Source organism: Schistocerca nitens, chromosome 3 (assembly GCF_023898315.1).
Source record: "Schistocerca nitens isolate TAMUIC-IGC-003100 chromosome 3, iqSchNite1.1, whole genome shotgun sequence".
Classification (NCBI taxonomy): Eukaryota; Metazoa; Arthropoda; class Insecta; order Orthoptera; family Acrididae; genus Schistocerca; species Schistocerca nitens.
This window is the reverse complement of record NC_064616.1, coordinates 657,319,971-657,342,912: the sequence shown is the minus strand read 5'-3', so window position 1 is coordinate 657,342,912 and position 22,942 is coordinate 657,319,971. Positions and strand designations below refer to the sequence as shown.

The 22,942-nt window shown below is 39.9% G+C and overlaps 1 protein-coding gene across 1 annotated transcript in view; it reads right to left on the bottom strand.

Annotated features, from left to right (window-relative positions):
- LOC126248621 (potassium voltage-gated channel subfamily H member 2) overlaps positions 1-22,942 on the bottom strand; it is a 963,280-nt gene that overhangs the window by 17,984 nt on the left and 922,354 nt on the right. Inside the window, exon 19 of the mRNA XM_049949786.1 lies at positions 14,601-14,793. Within this exon, the coding sequence (XP_049805743.1) occupies positions 14,601-14,793 (193 nt within the window). The remainder of the gene's footprint in view (positions 1-14,600; positions 14,794-22,942) is intronic.

The window sequence follows — 22,942 nt, the reverse complement described above, 5'->3', positions numbered from 1 at the left end:
AGCAACATGTACACAAACGGACTGCAAGACAGGCTAGCTGTACTCTGTGAAACATGCAACATGTAGCGGTAGTAGTTGGAGTGTGCAGGATGGTGTCACTATGCCAGGGCAAGAACTGCAGGTGGTCGCTCATGTCGGCACCACTGATGTGTGTCGCTATGGATCGTAGATGCTATTTTCCTTGACTTCCGGAAGGCGTTCGATACAGTTCCGCACTGTCGCCTGATAAACAAAGTAAGAGCCTATGGAATATCAGACCAGCTGTGTGGCTGGATTGAAGAGTTTTTAGCAAACAGAACACAGCATGTTGTTATCAATGGAGAGACATCTACAGACGTTAAAGTAACCTCTGGCGTGCCACAGGGGAGTGTTATGGGACCATTGCTTTTCACAATATATGTAAATGACCTAGTAGATAGTGTCGGATGTACCATGCGGCTTTTCGCGGATGATGCTGTAGTATACAGAGAAATTGCAGCATTAGAAAATTGTAGCAAAATGCAGGAAGATCTACAGTGGATAGGCACTTGGTGCAGGGAGTGACAACTGACCCTTAACATAGACAAATGTAATGTATTGCGAATATATAGAAAGAAGGATCCTTTATTGTATGATTATATGATAGCGGAACAAACACTGGTAGCAGTTACTTCTGTAAAATATCTGGGAGTATGCATGCAGAACGATTTGAAGTGGAATGATCATATAAAATTAATTGTTGGTAAGGCGGGTACCAGGTTGAGATTCGTTGGGAGAGTCCTTAGAAAATGTAGTCCATCAACAAAGGAGGTGCCTTACAAAACACTCATTCGACCTATACTTGGGTATTGCTCAACAGTGTACCAGATCGGGTTGACGGAGGAGATAGAGAAGATCCAGAGAAGAGCAGCGTGTTTCGTCACAGGATTATTTGGTAACCGTGATAGCGTTACAGAGATGTTTAGCAAACTCAAGTGGCAGACTCTGCAAGAGAGGCGCTCTGCATCGTGGTGTAGCTTGCTCGCCAGGTTTTGAGAGGGTGCGTTTCTGGATGAGGTATCGAATATATTGCTTCCCCCTACTTATACCTCCTGAGGAGATCACGAATGTAAAATTAGAGAGATTCGAGCGCGCACGGAGGCTTTCAGACAGTTGTTCTTCCCGCGAACCGTATGCGACTGGAACAGAAAAGGGAGGTAATGACAGTGGCATGTAAAGTGTCCTTCGCCACACACCGTTGGGTGGCTTGCAGATTATAAATGTAGATGTAGATGTAGATGTTATGAGCTGCTTGATCAGGAGCCAGGGTACACTGCAGGAAATGCACCATTACGACACCAGGGTTATCCTAGATGATGAGACAACTGGGTGCTGCCTCATGGTGTCATGGGTTCAAGACCAAGTCAGGGCAGATATCTCTCACACTAAGTCCACCCTGTGGGCCTTGGTGCCACAGCACAGCAGACCTACCATCTGCTCATGCCACAGCCACAATCCTGCCTGGAAGCAGTGTGACATATTCCGTGCATGACGGCCTTCCCTCATCACCACAGAAGAAGCAAGCCACGTTTGAGTTACCTGAACACAGGCATTCAACAGTAGAAGGCAGACACAAAAAGAAGACAAAGAGTACCACTGACATCAGGGCCTAAGCCTACTGATGGACCACCAGCTTGCTGCCTAGACTGAGGTATGCATCCATTTGTATTGAAACAAGTATTGTCTTGCTGGAGTGGAGGCTAGCCATCTGCTGACCACTGCTGGCCTGTTGTGTTGGAGTGGTGCACGTCTGCCTCACACTGAAAATGGAGAAATGTGTAACTGAAAAGGAATAAAGTGTTTTTTTCTATGCCATCAGTCTACAATTGGGACCCACCAGCCCACCAGTCAGCCCCACCCTTGCTCAGCCGGGTCACTTTAGAGTGGTCCTACCCCTTCTGAGTGATACCAGAGGGTGTCACACTTCACCTTGCTTTAATGTTCCATACAAGAAATGGGATGTCTATTAATGTCTTTCTGTTCTTCAGTGTAAGGAAAGTCAACTAAATGACCCTGAACATCAGTGCACACTTACTGTCTTCTAGTAATTGCACAAAATGGTGCAGAAACTATGTTCACTCCCAGATCCTGGTAGTTTGAGTTTTCCTAATGATTTAGGTTTGCTAACTGACTAATATGCTCATCAAGCCCACGTCACTGCATGTAAGATCAAGTTTAATCAATGTGTTAAATAACGTAAGCAATTCTGCACAGCTTAGGCTGCTGACTTGCATGATTTTACACACAAATGTGATTTTTTTCTGTAAACAGTGTTACACGTCATATGCAGAATGCATAATCTATGATATTATATTTCTCACTCCTGACAGAGAAGTTAGTAAGAATGCTTTAGAGTCATGTGGTTCCATCCTGAGCAACATGCTAAAAGTTGCCAAAGCTCATGATGTAACTGCATGAGCACAAGCTATGTTTCACAATTCCTGTTGTGTCAATGTTGTTAGTAGTATTTGTCACAGTTGTGCTCTATGATCAGCTGATGACTTCCAGTCAACATCATCATACGATTTAATGAACACCCATTCATCTGACAGTCCAGTGACATAGGATGCAGTAATTAGCAATCCATCGCCCTCATTACTGACAGACACACAGAAACAGAAACAATTTGTTCACTGTTCATATGTCAAAAAGGAGCAGAGGTTCATGCAACAGTTTTCTCCTCAACATTTTCAAAGAGTCCCAGAAAAGATTGTGACATCAAATCATGTCCAGATTGCAACCCACAGCATCAAAAGCGTCACTGCCCTTTCTGTGATGTCACCTTCTTTGCATGCTGCAAACCAGGGCACCTAGTGAGTGCTTGCCTGGCCAGCACACATAAATAACATAGGCTGTCAGTGCACTACATGCTATCTTGTTGGTGCCAACAGCAGCAGCAAATGAGATGCAGAGGCTCATGCAGCAATGGAATGACGGCAGATTTCCAGTTGAACACAGGTGCGGCCATGTCTCTAAATGATGAAGACACATACTGATAGATTTTCTCTCTACAGCTGAGGTCCCCTCAGCACAGAGTAGTGACATACAGTGACCAGTCAATCTCATTGTGGGTCAGATTACAGTCCAAGCTAAGTGTCAAAATGTAGCTTGGCAGCTAACCCTGCTAGTAGTCAACTCTTGACAGAAACTAAGATTTTTGCTTTGGACACTATTGAGCTTTTTGGTTTCCAAATACAGGACCGGGTGAATCTGTTTTCAACTGTAATACCTTCCACAAAACTTGATACATTATGTGTGCACTTTAAGCAATTGTTTGAACACACTTTAGGTTTGCAAAACAGGGTTCCAGGCCCACATATCCTTAAAGCTATTGGCTATGCTTAAGTTCTGTAGAGCTTTTTCAGTGCCTTTCGTTATGCATGGGCAGTTATAGCAGAAATAGATCAGCCACAAAGTATGGGAGTTACATCCACAGTTTGTGTAGTCAGCGGGCTATTCCATGGTCATAGTTAGAAAACCAAATGGATCACTTAGAATTTGTAATGATTTTAAGTTTGCCACCAATGCTCAAGCAAATATTGACCTGTATCCAAGTCCTAGGCTGGAGGAATTGACAAAATTGGCTAAGGGCCATAAGTTTTTGAAAGATCAATCTCACTGACACCTACTCTGGAATTCCTGCAGATGATTAGGTGAAGCAGCTTCTCGTGATTAATATGCCATTTGTCCTGTATCATTATAACAGGTTGCCATTTGGGTTACAAGTGCTTCTGCAATATTTCAGAGATACCTTCATCAACTCATCCAAGGTATCCCCAACTGTATTAATTATTTAGATTACTTGCTAATTAGTGGGACCAAGTGCGAGCAGCACCTGCACATCCTACAGATGTTCCATATAGAATCCAATCTACAGTTGATGTTTGAGCAGCTCCAGGTCCATGGTCTGCATTTTCACCTCAAAAAATTTAATTTGTTTTGGCAGAGTTGCCAAGGACATATATGAGTAAAGAATGGCACACACCCACACAGGATCATGTGGATGCAATCCAGTTCCGAAGAACCTCAGAGAATTACAGTTGCACCTAGACAATGTAAATTATTATGCGAAATTTATTGACCCATATTTCCATCCACTTAACCACCTGCATAAAAAGACATTAAATTTTTGTAGTCAGAGGCATGCCAGAAAACTTTCTTGCAGCTTAAAAAATGCCTTATGTTGCTCCTCACTCAGCAACAACTCAGCCTGGTGAATGTTTAACACTTGCCACTGATATGTCAGACTATAGAATTGATGCCATACTGCCCATAAACATGCCAATGGCAAGGAATAGTCAAGTGCATTTGCATCTAAAATATTAAATGCAGCACAGAGAAATTATTTGCAAGTTGAGAACGAGGTGTTGGCCATCATATATGGCATCAGGATGTTTCACATTTATCACCTATCACATGCCCCTCATTTCACTGTTTAGTCCGCATTCAAAAATTCCCAATGAGACAGAACAGTGGCTCCAATGGTAGGTAATGTTCCTAAGTAACTGTAACTATGTGATCCACAACTGTCTCACTTCACATCACTCAAATGATGATGCACCTTCCCCTTGCCATACGTCCCAGGTGCAGTTTGACAGGAATGAAGTGTATTTTGCCTTAGATGCAAATCATTCACACATCCTTGACAGTTTTCCAATTACAGCATGATACATAGCACTATAAATGGCCCGTGAAACACAATTCTGAAGGGTACTATCTGGTATATGATAGGGGTGGCTGGAGAACATGCTTAAGTGCACTGACAGGGAATGACACACCTATTTTTCCATACAGAGCAGATTGAATATCAATGTGGGTACCATTTTGTTAGCTACAGATGATTCTGTATGCTGGGTGATAGTTCTTTCCACTCTCTGCCCACATGTATTGAAGCTCTTCCACACTGCACATCGGGGAATGTGCAGAATCAAGGCAATAGCATGGAGTCATGTATTGGCCTGGCATTGACACCACCACAGAACACACCATACGGAATTGGCAAGCAAATGCCCATAATCAATTGAGCCCATCATTGGTGTTGAGCACCTAACCAATGTCCCTTTCCATCTTGCACATGATTCTGAAGCCAAGCAGATTGTCAGGACCTTCAAACTGCAGGTACACAAGATAATGACAAGAGCCTACTGTGGGAAAACACTCACCAGCTCCACCCCCATAAATGGGCAAAGCCCAAATGAAATTTTACAAAGGCATAGACCTCAGAAACTCTTTGAATTGCTGTGCATGGCTCAGCAGGCCCACCACCCATACACACAGCCATAATACCACAGAGGCACCAACATCTGGGCTAGTACTTTTGGCCAGAACCCCAGGTGGACACGAGGTGTCATCTTCTGCTAGAGGGAGTTGTAAATGTTTGAGGTTGTGCCTAGCCAGGGGCATCTAATCAGGCATCAAAATCAGTTCCAGCTGCAACATGTTGTGCCACCCCCTTTCCCTACAACTGCTGATAGGGCAAGATCTACACAACCATTCCTGGGAAATGCATGCCCAACAGCCTGCTTGGTACTATTACAGCCTCCAACTGTGTATTTGGTATTGACAAGGCATAGACAATGACCAGCAATGGGAGCTAATGGAGGTGGAACCACTTCCACCCCCAAGGCCACTTTTGGCTCTCACCAATGCCAGAGACCCCCTACCACACAATAGATGGAGGTGGATTGCTTTCATACTCAGGTGCCCACAGTGATCCAATCATTATTACCTTCTCCTACTTGCCTGACACCCACTTCTCTGCAGGTAGGACAAATGTGGCCCCCAGAACCTACTGATCAGTTGGCAATCACACTGCCTGTGCTGGCAACCAACCTAGTCAGCTGTACCAATAAACTTCTGCACCAGCCTCTATCGGGGTTTCCAGCATCTTTCATCTAACCTTCCTTAACAAGGTCATCATGGGCCATGCTTTTTCCAGCCCTAAGTGCCGGTTACAATGAGGAGGTGTTTAGTATCTGACAGTGTTTCATATTCTCCAGCCATCCTGATAATCAGTGTGGAGAACAGGTCACAGACACTTGGGCTACGTACTCCAGCCGCAGCTTCTTCCCACATGAGAAGCCACTTTCCAGCCAGTGTCTCACTAGTCTTTGAAGCCTTTAGTTACACACCATTGACCAGTAGAGTTTTGATGAGCAGTAGAGTTTTGACTCTGCCGTTATTATGTTTGCGGTTTGGATTGCTCCCTGGGCTGTTGTATGTACTTTGGATGACTTTTCTATGGTCTGGATTTGTTTTTGGCTAGCTATTCACTTCACAAACTCTGATGTCATTGACCTCAGGAACCATCTGTCTGTTCTAAAGTCTTTGCATTACTGTCAGTATGAATGATCATAAACTGTGTTCTACATACACAAAGTATGGTAGAAAACATGTGGTGGACATCTTTCATAAACTCTTCTAAGGAACATTTTCCTTTTCCTACCTGGTTGCCATGTCACTTTTCAAAGCTATATGAAGAATATCTGAGCTACTTAAGTGAAATGTATGCAGACCACTGGCCTTCATCTGAATCTGAGAAAGTACACATTTATCAGTGAAAGTCTTTTACTGTATTTTTCAATCTTAGGTCACACAAATCATATCATAACTGGCTTAGAGTTCTAAGAAAGTGACCATCAGATGATCTGTTTAAAAAGAAATAAAAAAGAATAGTAAAATAAACTAAATTACAAAAGAAACTAACTTCTATACACAACTATAGACACTGGAAGATGTTACGTAGTAATTCACTGAAGTACAATTGATTAGGCCTGGAGAAATGCTCACAATGTGCACATATCTGGACTCTGATTGGTGGTATTAAAGGCTAGAGTTAATTCTTTTCTTCTTTTTCTTGAGACTTTATCCTGCATCAGCTCAGGATTGAAATGGTTATTAACAGATCTGACATGGTTAATTTAACGGGTGGCTAATTGCCCTTCCTCATGCCAACCCATTACACCTCCCCCCCCCCCCCCAAAAAAAAAAAATCCCCGACTGAGACAGAGTATGTGCATCCCAACTGTCTGAAAAAGTGTGAAATGCTTTTCTCAATGTTTTGAATCATATAACTGAGGCAGGACTGGGGTATCAGTCCATTATTCATATAGTGGGATGTGGAAAGCTACCTAAAAACCACATCCAGGCTTGCTGACACCACCACAGGGTGGATTCAATCAGATGCTGATAAAACTCCCTGCCCTGGATGTGGCACATTAATATGCATGGCTGCATGACTACCCAGGCAGTTGTAGAACAGAGTTAACTACAGAACAGTATAATGCTATTAAGTCTTAAAGCACAAATATAATTAGGCTGGAGCTTAAGTTCATAGCATTTTTCCATAAATTTAATATACACAACAGATACACATAACAGAGATTTTAGTCACCAAATATATATTTTCCTTCACTATTTACAACAGTCTGCCAGTGCTAGGGTAACTGTAAAAATCATGTGGTTTTGAGGTGAAGAACTCATTGAGCCTTGTTTGGTATGCATTTTCATCCAGAAAGTAAGTTCCTTGAAGGTTGTTCAATAGAGAGTGGAAAAGATGAGAATCTGACGAGGCAAGATCAGGTGAATAAGATGGGTGTGGAATGACTTCCCAACCCAATTCCTATTTAGTGCTTTTTGTTAGCCTAGCAGAAAGAAGGAGGGGGGGGGGGGGGGGGCAGGCATTATTGTGGAGTAGTATCACTTCACACCATCTTCATTGTCATTGTTCTTGGTTTGCTTCTGCAAAACATTTCAGTTGTTGACAATAAATGTCAACACTGATGGTTACACCTCAAGGAAGCAATTCATAGTACACCACACTGTTGCTGTTTCACCAGATGCTTAACGTAATCTTCTGTGGATGTGTGCAGGTCTTTGTACAGGGAGTTGCTGCTTTCTTTCAGCTCAAATATTCCTTTCTTTTCCTTATGCTAGTGTAAAGACACCATTTTTCATCACCAGTAATGATACAGGATAGGAATGGTTGGTGTTGTTCATGAGCCAACTGATGATGAGCAAGCAGAAATGCATATATGGCCACACACAGATTTTTGAGATTCTGGCTCAGAGCATGCGGTACCCCTACACATAATTTTTTAACCTTTTCCACTGCACGCAAATGTTACACATGGTGGAATGATCACAGTTCATCACATCTGCCAGTTTTCGAGTACACTGACATTGATCATTGTGGATCAACAACTTCAAACAATAGCATGTCTGCTTGTGTCTGTATATGTGTGGATGGATATGTGTGTGTGTGCGAGTGTATACTCATCCTTTTTTCCCCGTAAGGTAAGTCTTTCCGCTCCCGGGATTGGAATGACTCCTTACCCTCTCCCTTAAAACCCACTTCCTTTCGTCTTTCCCTCTCCTTCCCTCTTTCCTGATGAGGCAACAGTTTGTTGCGAAAGCTTGAATTCTGTGTGTATGTTTGTGTTTGTTTGTGTGGCTGTCGACCTGCCAGCACTTTCATTTGGTAAGTCACATCATCTTTGTTTTTAGATATATTTTTCCTACGTGGAACGTTTCCCTCTATTATAACTATATATATACACAGTGTCTGTGTATGTGCGGATGGATATGTGTGCGTGTGCGAGTGTATACCTGTCCTTTTTTCCCCCTAAGGTAAGTCTTTCTGCTCCCAGGATTGGAATGACTCCTTACCCTCTCCCTTAAAACCCACATCCTTTCGTCTTTCCCTCTCCTTCCCTCTTTCCTGACGAAGCAACCATTGGTTGCGAAAGCTAGAATTTTGTGTGTATGAATGTGTTTGTTTGTGTTTCTATCAACTTGCCAGCGCTTTCATATGGTAAGTCACATCATCTTTGTTTATATACAGGGTGTTTCAAAAATGACCGGTATATTTGAAACGGCAATAAAAACTAAACGAGCAGCGATAGAAATACACCGTTTGTTGCAATATGCTTGGGACAACAGTACATTTTCAGGCGGACAAACTTTCGAAATTACAGTAGTTACAATTTTCAACAACAGATGGCGCTGCAAGTGATGTGAAAGATATAGAAGACAACGCAGTCTGTGGGTGCGCCATTCTGTACATCGTCTTTCTGCTGTAAGCGTGTGCTGTTCACAACGTGCAAGTGTGCTGTAGACAACATGGTTTATTCCTTAGAACAGAGGATTTTTCTGGTGTTGGAATTCCACTGCCTAGAACACAGTGTTGTTGCAACAAGACGAAGTTTTCAACGGAGGTTTAATGTAACCAAAGGACCAAAAAGCGATACAATAAAGGATCTGTTTGAAAAATTTCAACGGACTGGGAACGTGACGGATGAATGTGCTGGAAAGGTAGGGTGACCACGTACGGCAACCACAGAGGGCAACGTGCAGCTAGTGCAGCAGGTGATCCAACAGCGGCCTCGGGTTTCCGTTCGCCGTGTTGCAGCTGCGGTCCAAATGATGCCAACGTCCACGTATCGTCTCATGCGCCAGAGTTTACACCTCTATCCATACAAAATTCAAACACGGCAACCCCTCAGCGCCGCTACCATTGCTGCACGAGAGACATTCGCTAACGATATAGTGCACAGGATTGATGACGGCGATATGCATGTGGGCAGCATTTGGTTTACTGACGAAGCTTATTTTTACCTGGACGGCTTCGTCAATAAACAGAACTGGCGCATATGGGGAACCGAAAAGCCCCATGTTGCAGTCCCGTCGTCCCTGCATCCTCAAAAAGTACTGGTCTGGGCTGCCATTTCTTCCAAAGGAATCATTGGCCCATTTTTCAGATCCGAAACGATTACTGCATCACGCTATCTGGACATTCTTCGTGAATTTGTGGCGGTACAAACTGCCTTAGACGACACTGCGAACACCTCGGGGTTTATGCAAGATGGTGCCCGGCCACATCGCATGGTCGATGTCTTTAATTTCCTGAATGAATATTTCGATGATCGTGTGATTGCTTTGGGCTATCCGAAACATACAGGAGGCGGCGTGGATTGGCCTCCCTATTCGCCAGACATGAACCCCTGTGACTTCTTTCTGTGGGGACACTTGAAAGACCAGGTGTACCGCCAGAATCCAGAAACAATTGAACAGCTGAAGCAGTACATCTCATCTGCATGTGAAGCCATTCCGCCAGACACATTGTCAAAGGTTTCGGGTAATTTCATTCAGAGACTACGCCATATTATTGCTACACATGGTGGATATGTGGAAAATATCGTACTATAGAGTTTCCCAGACCGCAGCGCCATCTGTTGTTGAAAATTGCAACTACTATAATTTCGAAAGTTTGTCTGCCTGAAAATGTACTGTTGTCCCAAGCATATTGCAACAAACGGTGTATTTCTATCGCTGCTCGTTTAGTTTTTATTGCCGTTTCAAATATACCGGTCATTTTTGAAACACCCTGTATATCTGTGTGTGTGTGTGTGTGTGTGTGTGTGTGTGTGTGTGTGTGTGTGTATGTGCAAATTAATTTGAAATATGAATGTAAAATGACTTGCTCCACACCATGGTGATTTATTGTGCAAAATGATCCATGGAACATGAAAGTAACTAACTAACTTCCTGAATGTGGAGAGTCAGAAATGTCAAAATGATCCTCCGTAAAATGAGGAAACCATTTTCATGACTTTATCCCCATACATGTTGCAAATGTTTCTGATTGCCTCCACTGCTGTCACCCCTCTATTGAATTCAAACAGAAGAATAAATCAGAAATGTTCTGAATTATCCATTTGACACTCATTTTCTAGTGTCCACAGCTTCTCTCACTATATCCAACTGACAACATGTAACCTCAAGTAACAACAGTGAACTACAATTAAAAATGGTAGTTGACAAATAAACCCATTACAACCAGAATACCAACATCCAAAACAAAAATGCTGCAAAATTATACACCATCCTAATAATTTAAAAATATTCACAATATGAAACTGATTGTAAGACACATCCTTCTCAAAGCAGACATTATGTAATTACTGGCAGTAGTTACATACTTTCTTAATTAGTTTTCACTAGTAGTGGGCTTATTCAAAATGTAAAATTGACTGTGAGGTGTACCCTTCTCAAACCTGCCTGGCTCCAAATCTGAGTGGTTAGCACATCTGACTGCCAAATGGAGGACCAGGGTTAAATTCCTGGGACTGCGAGGGATTTTTCCTTAGTGGGAGGACTGAAATGGGATGCACTCAGCCTCAGAATCCCAACTGAGGAATTACTTGGTGTAGCAGCAGCTCCATGTAACAAAAACAGCAATTAGAGTGGTATGCTGGTCCCATGCCACTCTATATTACATCCAGTGATGTCACTGACAGGTGGTGACATGGCAATTTGTTGGTACTGATGGGCCAGCCATGGCCTGTGGAAGGAGTTTACATTACTAATAGTATTATTCACAAAATAAAATTAATTGTGATACATCCTTCTCATAGTGAAAACTAGCAAAAAAATTGTAAATACTAGTAACAGTTTCACAATTCAATTTTTTTATTAGTTTTCACTGTGAGAAGGGAAGTTTATATTTCAAATGTGTTTAATCCTTTTTTTTTTTTTTTTTTTGCAGCTTAAGAGTTACCAGTATCATACTATTATGTGGTTTCTGCAGCCTTCAGATCACCAATAAGATAAGGGGTATGTTTAACTGGGAATGTCCCTCCTACCCTGTTTAGCTGTACTTTATTGCTATGTAATGTATTCAAGTTCATGTGCTGCATATACAAGATAGTCTGATTTTGTAATTTAGTTTCCTTGTATTTACTATCCCCTTTTTCTTTCTTTTTAAACAGATATTCCAATGGTAACTTTCCAAGTACTTGAAACCAATTAAGGTACTATTTTTGTGACACAAGGCTGAAAACTACATTAAGAGAATTTTTTTTGCAACACTGTGTTTCCCTTAGGCAATGTGCCCACACTGTGTTACCATTTTTATCCCACGAAAGAAAAATCTTGGCTACCAATTTATGGATGTGGAGTCCATCTCAGTCCATCAGATTTGTGATGTGAAAAGTTCAGAATGTGCTGCTAGTACAGGCACTGCACAAAGGGTTTTAATATAACAATGCACACTCAGTACAAGGACTGTTACTGGGAGACATGAAATTGCCTTACAATTAGGAGCATAAATTATGTTGAATTGTTCTTGCTGAACACTGACATTGCCCTCATTCCTGGCACTGAACAATGGGAATGTAAGGATGGAATTGTGCACTGATACTAAAGGTTATAGCACATACACAATTCTAGTGTAAATCCAGGAAGGCTCAGAAAAAGTAACTGCTTATGGCTCAGAAGTACTGAACATCCCTCAGAAGAGTTTATCTACAGTTAAGGCAAAATATTTTGCAACTGTGTGAGCATTTTGTAAGAAGCCACCATTTTTTTTACTAATTCATTACTTATTGTAATTACCATAGATCTTTATGCTGGCTGGAAATCATGCAAGTTCTGTGAGGATAACTAGCAAGATGGACACTGAGAACTAAGAAGTACATTGCTACTGCAATATGCAATCAAGCATGCAAACATGAAGACGCTGACTGCTATTTGGGTAATAGCTAGGAGGTACATCTCGGCACAATGGCTGGACCAGCATTGCTGAAGACAGCACTGTATAAAACAGGCTGTCCAAGTCAGAGTGCTTGCCAGTGGGTACTATTGGACAGGACAGACAGGATGCTGGGCTTTAGTCTACATGACCTTACTGTATAAGTTTAGTGCATGCTGGCAGAGGTAGCCAGGGAGTCCGTGCATAAGCAGAATGTTTGCAATAAGATCACCTGGTGGGGAGTCTAAACTGGCTACACATACTTGAGGGCAAGCTCAGGGGCACCCAGAAGTGCACACACCCTATGGACTGCCATTAAAACAATCTGGTATAAAAATAGCTACAATCCAAGAACAGAAGTGAGTTGCTTGTTATCTTATTTTAGTTACTGCTCCAGTATCTGATTTCAAGCTATTTGTAAAGACCGTTGATAGAATCACGTAGTCGACGTAACACACTATGTAAGCCATTGAAGAGAATGCAAGTGATGTGGTATTAATTGTTGCTGCAGATGTTCCATTCCATCAAATGGGAGTTGAGAATCAATGGATCATGAAGTACACTGACTACATCACCATATACTGTTCTCAAAACTTTAGCAGCCACCAAAGCTTGAATAATCATCTAATTCCATGTGAAAGACATAAATTTCACGAACACAAAACCATGTATAATGATGTAATTGTGTCTCATTAAAAGCTTGTATCACAGGCAATTTCATGATATAATATTGCCTGCAGGATGACAGTTGGATATCACAAAAAATCAAATTGGTATCATGCATTATTTTCTTAAGATGTTGGTAGATTTACATGTGAATGTTGACAGTGAACAAAGATACTGGGACTGCACAATAACTGTCATGACTTTCTCACACAATATGTCAAGCAAGACACTATAGCTTTTATGATAGTATTTGTACTTCATTTCAAATCTGAAGTAATGATGGGTATCTCCATATCAACCTGATGATATTCTGAATGCTTGCATCAGGCAACATCATACAACAGAAAAGTTCTACGTGATTTTACAAACTTATTTTACTAGATATTTGGACATTGCTGGGACATTCAGAACTCTATGTAATTAGCATTGCTAGATTAAATGTTGGTTTTCATTGATGATTCTGCTCTTGTATGTGGTACAATCTTGTAGAAACTAAGTAGTAACAACTGACTTAGAGGCATTTGAGCAGTCACTCTGTCATTACAAAAATGTGATGGAAATGAACCCTAATGTATGGAATAACAAAAATCATTTTAAGTCATGCTGTTTATCATGATTCATGGAGTATAGCCATAGGTGTAGACACTTAAGATTTATTGAAAGACACAGCATGTACATACATAAATTCACTCAACTATCAATGAACTGTTACATAAATGCTGATTATTACTTACAGCAAAATGTTTTTAAGTTAAGATCCACTTATTGTAGTATCTTTACTGCATACTCCTGGATTCCAAAGGAGACAAAACATCAAAAATTATTTTGTTTTCTAATATCAGTTTGTGTACTTTGAACTAAAATATTGCTTTAATTTGGGAACAAAGCTGATCATCACACTGCAAAGTTACAGACAGTAAAAGTGTAGCAGTAGATACTTGCTGTGAAACCCATACTGCAAACACCACATAACATTACAAGTCATATCATTTACTTTTATATCGTAGTTGATACTCCCTGTGTAGTTTCTGTCTATGCTCATAAAGAAAGTGATGCATGAATGTAAGTATAGCATGTTGCAGTCAGTGGTCATATAGCAGCAAAGTTTTACACTCTGTGCTTCACATACACCAATGAACATTTGTGACTTTTGAGAGCAACATATATTACCTACATTGTTTCTATCCAGCTGTTAACAGATGTAATTTAGATCCCTTTGTATTACCAGTTTATAGGCATTTCACTATTTATGTGGTATTTCCTCATACCATTGTTAAATAGGTTTAAAAACAATATAAAAAACAACACAATTTTACTCAGAATTATAACAATAACAAAATATGTTTTTCTGAATCACATGTCATATGTAAAAAGCACAGTAACTGACCTGCATAAGATCTACTGGTTGTGACTGACTGCGTTGTGGAATGCGTGATGCTGAATGCTTGTAATGTGGATGCCTGGAGGTAAGTTCAGGAGTCACTTGCTGTGGGACGGAGTGGTGAGAGTGTGACTGGTGTTGTAAATCCATACTGTTACTGCCAGTGGCAGCATGCCGGAAATCTTCCATTGGTGTTGGCCTGAAAACATAATTTTCACAATATTTCAGAGAGTTATTTGCAAACTGTGGACAATGGCCAAGCATAATAATTTCATTTTCTATTATGAGAATTTTGCAGCGGTTCATTTCCTGAAATGATTTTACTTTACTGTTTGGCCATGATAAGATGATTCACATGGTGCCTATTGGAAACAGTAGGAGGTGTGCCTTGTCCTCACATTATAACTGCCAAGGGGCGAGGGGAGATGAAGAGGAGGCAGCACCAACTTCTTCGCACAGTGCTGCCACCATTACCCATGCATTGTGCTTATATGAAAGCAGAAGTGACACACATGAAAATATTGCCAGCACTTCAAGGCAAATGAATATTTTCCAATTAGTGTCAATTTTCTCTGCTACTGGCAGCACCAGCAAAATTTGTTGACTTATCATTGCCAAAATGTACATACAGTGAATTATGCAGTATCAGAGCAGAGACAGAACAAGATTTTTGTAAAACATGTGTTTTAAGTTACTGTGCAATGACATGGCAAGTAAAAATAACTGCACTTATCAGATTTCTGTATACGAAACTCTACTTCATTCAACAGGAAATTTCATGTTTTACTTTTCATAAAATCATGAGAAATTGTCTTCTAACATCATCAATCAGATATTTTACTAGATATACATACAGAAGACTAACACTGTAGCTTTTGTTAAAATTATTTTAATAATTATGTGTATACTTCTTCAAGTTATTTACATGCTATAGTTATCTTGTGAATAGCAATTATGATCCAAAGTGTCACTTCCTAAATCAATGAGTTGCAGAATAAAATATTCTGCATAAATCACAACTAGTCTTTCAACAGTGCTTTAAAACTTTTATCATCAATAGTACACATGAAGTATGCAGAATTATATTATGTGAAACAAAAATTAATTTATATCAGGCACTGGGACAGGAATTGATTCAGCAGGACTGACAGACAAGTTCAAGCACATAGTTTTGCTGCTAAATGTTCAGGCTTTTATTACCAGAGATGAACTGCATAAATAAATAAATAAATAAACTGGTATAACCATTATTCTATTAGTTCAGAAATATCCAACACAAATCTTGAATAATCATGAGTAATATAATTACATAACTGATAACAAGCAAGACACACAAAAGTATACAACTATCATATTATTAGAGCTGCAAAACCTATTGCAGCAGGGTGGCTTGTGTTCCAAAATGATATAGATAGCTATATGTTAGGTGTAACCACACTGGAAGGATATCAGTTGAGAAACCATACCAACATAGAGTTCCTGAAGATGAACAGAGGTCTTTACAGTACTTGCCAGGTCAATAGTCTAGATTACTGACTGCTCTCACTTTGTAACATTAACCAATATGAGAGTGCTATGATCGTACTGCAAATGGCTGAAAGCAACACAATACTACATTCATGATATTTTCTGAGAATGTGTGGCTCCACCAGTTTAGTAGCACTTCTAGCTAAGTGCGTACAGGGTTATCAACAGAAAATCAAATAAGTGTAATGCAGGAATACATCTAATAATGAATAAGAAAAGGAGAATGCAGGTAAGCAACAATGAACAGCAAGGTGAAAGCAGTATCATAGCCATGTTAGACACAAAGCCAACACCCACAAAAGTAGTAGAAGATTATATACACCTACTAGCTCAGCAAATGGTGAAGAGACAAAGATTGTATGATGAGTTGAAAGAAATTTTTCAGTCCATTAAGGGAGAAAAAATTTAACTGTAATGAAACTGGAGTTCAATAATACGAAAAGGGAGAGAAAGAAAGCTAGTAGGGCAATGTAGACTGGGAGAAATGAATGTCAGTAGAAGCAGCCTGATAGAATTTTGCACAGAGCACAATTTTATTATTGCTAACACTATGTATAAGAATCAGAATAGAAGATTTTGTACATGGAAGAGACCTGGAGACATTGGAAGGTTTCAGATCAGTTATATAATTGTAAGACAGTGACTTTTGAAACCAGATTTTAAACTGCAAAATATTCCCTGGGACAGATACCAACTCTAGCCATAATTTAATGGTTATGAACTGCAAATTAAAACTGAAGAAATTTTAGGCCAGCATGAAATTAAGGAGATGGGACCATAACTTTATTCAATGGTTGGCTGAAAGAAGACATTTGAGCAACTTTGTGAGATAAAATACTAATAAAAGGCTAGAGAGGATAAAACAGGCATAAGATAAGACCTAGTAGAAATCCTTGCATAACAGACCAAACAATGAATTCAAATGAGGAAAGGAAAAAATGTAAAAATGAAGAAAAGGAACCAGGGAAAAATGAGACTTACAGGAAGTCCAAAATGGGAAAGCAAAGATGAGAAATGAGATGTCTTTCGGTGAAGACTCAGCACAGATTCAGGAAAAAGCCCTTATGTTACACACAGACTGCTTTGTTCTTACGTAACATCTTGCCAGCAACAGATGGATGTGAACAGGTAGATTCTATCTTTCTAGATTTTTGAAAGGCATTTCACTCTGTATCGTATCACTGACTGATAACCAAGACACCGTCATATTGAATATCTTCACAGATACAAGATGGGTCAATGAATATTTGTCTAATAGAGCCCAGTATGCTCTGCTGGTCAGCAAAAGTTATACAAAAATGACAATAACATCACATGTTCCATAATGTTTTCAATGTACACTCTAAACCAAAAAAAATTATGTCTCATTAAGGAATTATCTGAATGGGATGGAAATGGATAGATGTGATGTACATGTACAGACAAATAAATGATTACAACTTCAGAAACAACGGATGATTCATTAAAGAAAAAGAGGTTCACAAACTGAGCAAGATAATCGTGTTTCTTCTCCTCTGGCCATTATGAAAGCAGTTATTTATCTCTCGTTAATAATAGAGTAGTTGGATTTGCTCCTGAGTGATATCATGCCTAATTCTGTCCAACTGGCACATTAGATGTTCAAAATCCCAATCTGGTTGGAGGGCTCTGCCCATGGTACTACAAACATTGTTAATTCGGCAGAGATATGGTGACATTGCTGACCTAGGTAGGGTTTGGTAGGTATGAAGACAACCAGGAGTAACTCTCCCCATGTGTGGGCAGGCATTATCTTCATGAAATGTAAGCCCAGGATGGCTTGCCATGAAGGGCAACAAAATGGGGCAAAGAATATTGTCTACATACCACTGTGCTGCAAGAGTGCCATGGATGTCAACCAAAGAGGCTATGCCATGATAACAAATGGCACCCTACACTATGACTCCTGGTTATCAGGGCATATGATGGGTGACAGTCAGCTCGGTATCCCACAGCTCTCTGGGGCATCTCCAAACATGTCTCCTGCCTGGAATCTCATTGACTGGAGTATAATTGTCTTCAGTGATGAGTTACACTTCGAATTGAGTCCCAATGACCAGGGAAGACTTGTCTTGAGATGCCCCAGACAGCAGTGGGGTACCAACCTGACTGATGCCTACCATATGGCCCAACAACCAGGAGTGACAGTCTGGGGTGCCATTTATGATCAAAGTAGTATCCCTTTGGTTGTCATCTATGGCACCCTTACAGTACAGCAGTACACATACAATATTTTATGCCCCATTTTGTTGCCCTTCATGGCAAGCCATCCTGGGCTTACATTTCAGCAAGCTAATGTCTGTCTGCACATGGTGAGAGTTTTTTTGTGTTCATGTTTATCAAACCCTACTATGGCCCGCACGTTTTCCATTATGGGCAGAGCTTTCCAACAAGCTTGGCATTTTGATGACCTAACATGCAAACTGGACAGAATTTGGCATGATATCCCTCACAACAGCATCCAACAACTCTATCAACCTATGTCAAGCAAAATAACTGCTTACATAAGGGTCAGAGGTGGACCAACACATTATTGACTTGTAAAATTTGTGAAGCTCTTTCTCTTGAATAAATCATCCAGTTTTTCTGAAATTGTGATCATTTATTTGTCTGTACACGTACATCAGTAAATCTACTTATTTCTGTCCCATACAGACAATTCCTTTGTGTTTTTTTTTCTTTTTGTGTATATAAATGATATACCAGATAATATCAGCAGCAGCACTATATGATTATTCACTGGTGATACACTTGTCTACATGAAAGTATCATCATTGGATAACTGTAAGGAAATGCAGAAAGACTTGAACAAATTTTCCACTTGATATAATGAATGGTAGCTCTCTTTAAATTTTGGAATATATAATATAATAGCTATAACAAAGAGAAAGCCCTCAGTAGTACCAGATTATAAGAGTAGGAGTGCACATCTTGATACTGACACATTTTGTAGGTATTTATGGGCAATACCAAAAAGTGAAATGAAATGAGATGACCATGAAAATCAATATTTTAAAAGGCAAATGGAAGACCCAGATCTGTTAGAATGGTATTGGAAAAGTACAGTACATCTGTAAAAGAAATTATGTACAGGATACTAGTGCAACCAATTCCACAGTTTTGTATTGTTAATTTACAGCCTTATCAAGTAGTACACATGACAAACACTGAAGGAATTCATATACATGCAACAGGATAACATGGTGCTACAACCCTTATGAAGGAGTGAAGAGATGCTCAGGCAATTTAAATGCAAATCCAAGGAAGAAACCCCTGTTGGATAAAGTTAGAGACTGGTATCCACAAAAGACTATGCAACTATTATGCTACTGCCATCATATATCTCATAAAGATTGTGAGACCAAGAGAAGAGAGATTAGTGCACTTACAAGGGCATATAGACATTAGTGGGACACAACAGAAAATCAGTACTGCTATGAGTACCCTCCAGTATGCACTGTACCATAGCTTGTGGAGTATAAATCTAGATCCTTACTTTGAGCTCTTTATTAGTCACCTTGATTAGTTGTGGTGCTTTCTGTCAGATAAGAAAGAAATGGTTAATGATGTGTGGCATTTCCAACATAGATTTTTGAATAGATTCTAAGAGGAAAAGTAATAGAGAAACGTTATTTGGACTGCACAATGAGCTTTTAATGATTAATTTTCTAATTCCTGTGCTATAAGTTAGTAAGCTCAATCTTGATCATGTCTTGGCAATGGAAACTACAAGAAAGCAAATAACTGGTAGTGCTATAAGCAATCTACTGCCTTAAAGTACAGGGACACAACACTGGTAACCTGGAAACAGAATTAAGATAAAATATTTTAAAAATAATTTACAATTTACAAACTGGCAGGAAATTTATAGAGCATGAACATTAACAAAGAACCATTGTTAAATTTAACAGAATCTATTATATACTTTAGTAGCTACTTGAAAATAACTTTATCAGTAAACTAATTAGAGAGAGGATTAAGAGACCTGGTATCACTACAGACATTGAGGTAATTTGTAAAAGAAAAATACAGTGTTTTATGTTAGTAAGAAGTAGGGTACGAAACAAAAAATGTGACTGGATAAAAGATATCTTTGTAACAAGGATGCAGAGCACTGTCTTGGATTGATAGACATCGATAGATTTAGAATTAGATTCAAATGTATCCCAGAGGAGTATGTTCAGACCATTACCATTTCTGTTGTTGTGTTGTCTCTAAATAACTAAATGGACAATATTAATAGTAATGACAGATTTTTAGAAGATGATGCAGTTATCTATAAAGAAATAATGTCTGAAAATCAATTATACGTAGCAGCTGGTAGGCTATCATTGGGGATGCTAGAAAAATGTGGTCAGTCAACTATGAAGATTGTTTCTAAAAGACTCATGGTCCACCCTAGACTATTGCTCAACTACATAGGACTCATACCAAACAGAACTAATGGGGGATATTAATTGTAAACAAAGAAGGGCTCCATGAACGGTCACAAGCTTGTTTGACTCTTACAATCATGTCATGAAAACGCTGAAAAGCATCAACTGGCAATCAATTGAAAAAAAAAAACTTATTTAAACTTTAAAATATGTGAATGAAATGAGAAGAAATCACCAATATTTGATACAATGGTAACACACTCTACCATGGACTTCACACTGGTTTGCACAGTATGGATGTAGATGTAGCATGATTCTACAGCAGCAGGAGTACCAACAATGCACACAAGTGTGAGTTTTGTGGAGGACCTACAGCGCCATGACCAGCACTGGATTAACACTGCTGTGAGCCATGTGAACACTAAGTTGTGCAGGTTGCTGCTGACTGAAATGAAATATCATATGAGTGCAGTGTCTGTTGCCACAATTGAGAGATGGGAATATACTAGACATGGTCTACACCTGAATAAGAGAGGGGAGGACCTACAGCGCCATGACGAGCACTGGATTAACACTGCTGTGAGCCATGTGAACACTAAGTTGTGCAGGCTGCTGCTGACTGAAATGAAATATCATATGTGTGCAGTGTCTGTTGCCACAATTGAGAGATGGGAATATACTAGACATGGTCTACACCTGAATAAGAGAGGGGAAGATAGGTTGGCTGAGCTTCTTCCAGAAAATGTTTGGAGCCCCACATCACACAGAGCAAGAACCCTGCAGTTACTGGTGTCAGAGAGAATCCTTTTTTATGTTAGAATCAGGAGTCAAGCAGATTTAAAAAAAAAATAACAGAAGAGCCCCAAAAATGCTTAAGAATGCCCAGAAAAGTAAGGTCAGTTTATTTCATTAGGATATTAGAGGACTGGGTAATAAGGTAGAAGAGCTTATTGTCTGTTTGGAAAATTAGGAGAGCTCTGAAAAGATAATCACCCTGTGCCCATTAGAGTACCACATAACCACAGCATTAGAGACAGTAAATTTAAAATATTACACACTAGCACCTCACTTATGTAGAACTAAAATGAGAAGAGAGAGAACACAAGTTCACAAACATTGAGACAAGTATATTTTGTAGTGATCAGCACACTGAAGTGTGTGCATGTGAATTAATATTGAAAAATAGTCCACTTTTAATTTTAACTGCACATAAATCCCAATTTACTATACTCTGGGTCAGACAGACAAGGACATCTGGTGTGAACACGCACAAAAGTAATAAAACACAATCTGTTTATATCTGTAATATTGTAGCACATTGGTTACATTTTGCAGAAGCTGCCACTGAAATTTACAGTGCAATTATGGCATCAATTACAGCATATGGTATAGAGAGTTTGACACTGTTGTGACAGTGCCACGACATTCAAAAGTGCCGCTATGTTAGTACGCGAACACGGCGATAGAGGCGCTCCACAGCTCGCCCGAGCGCGGGAGCGCCACCTGGCTATGAACGGTGCCGGCCGCATGTCACGGCACGGCAGTCGAATGACAGATGCGGAGTCAGTAGTATGTAACCCGCTAGTGTTTCTACTTGTGCATATCCACGCAAATTATTAGTGCTTAAAGGTTATAACAGACACAACAAGAGAAACACTTATGTAGAATAACTGTTGCAGAAATGATGTTTACGAGGAAAGCAATGGGAAATACTAGAATACATTGAGTTAGAAATGAACGAATCTGGTAACAGAACATACTTCTTCAAAGATAGCAATGAGTGTGATGGTCAAGAAGTGTCAGTTGAGGTGTTATGGGCTTGTTAAGAGAATGGGACAGGAAAGAGAAGCTAAAAATGTATTTTAAACATGTGTGCAGGAAGGAGCTGGATGAGGAAGACCTCGCATCACACGGGAGAACATGGTCGAGAAATTGGGACAAATGCATGGATAAGCAATGATGCAAATGAAGAGATTTTGCAATAATAGAGTGGAATGAAAGAAATGCATACAGCAAGGTTACCCCCAATGATTGAAAACATAAGGGAAATGAGTTAGAAAAAGAAGGGGAAGAAGAAGAGAAAGTAGTAGTGATAGTAGTATGTAAAATTAATTGTAAATGGCCAGCATGCACACATGCACACATAAAAAATGTAAAGCTGTAATCAACCTGAAGGTTGGTTTGAACACCACAGTGCTTTACTATGCATGAACCTGTTAGAGTTGGCATGCCATTGTCACCCTCTGGCCTTTGAACTGATGTACCAAGCCAGTTATAGGGGGAAGTACAGTTTAACATGAATTCTGAACTATGGTAAAACTCAGAATATTCCATTAACAAACATTGGCAAAGGTGAAAGAAGGGAAACATGACAGATAACAATCCTGGGACATACTAAGAATTGTAGCTGAGACCTTTGGGTCTGCA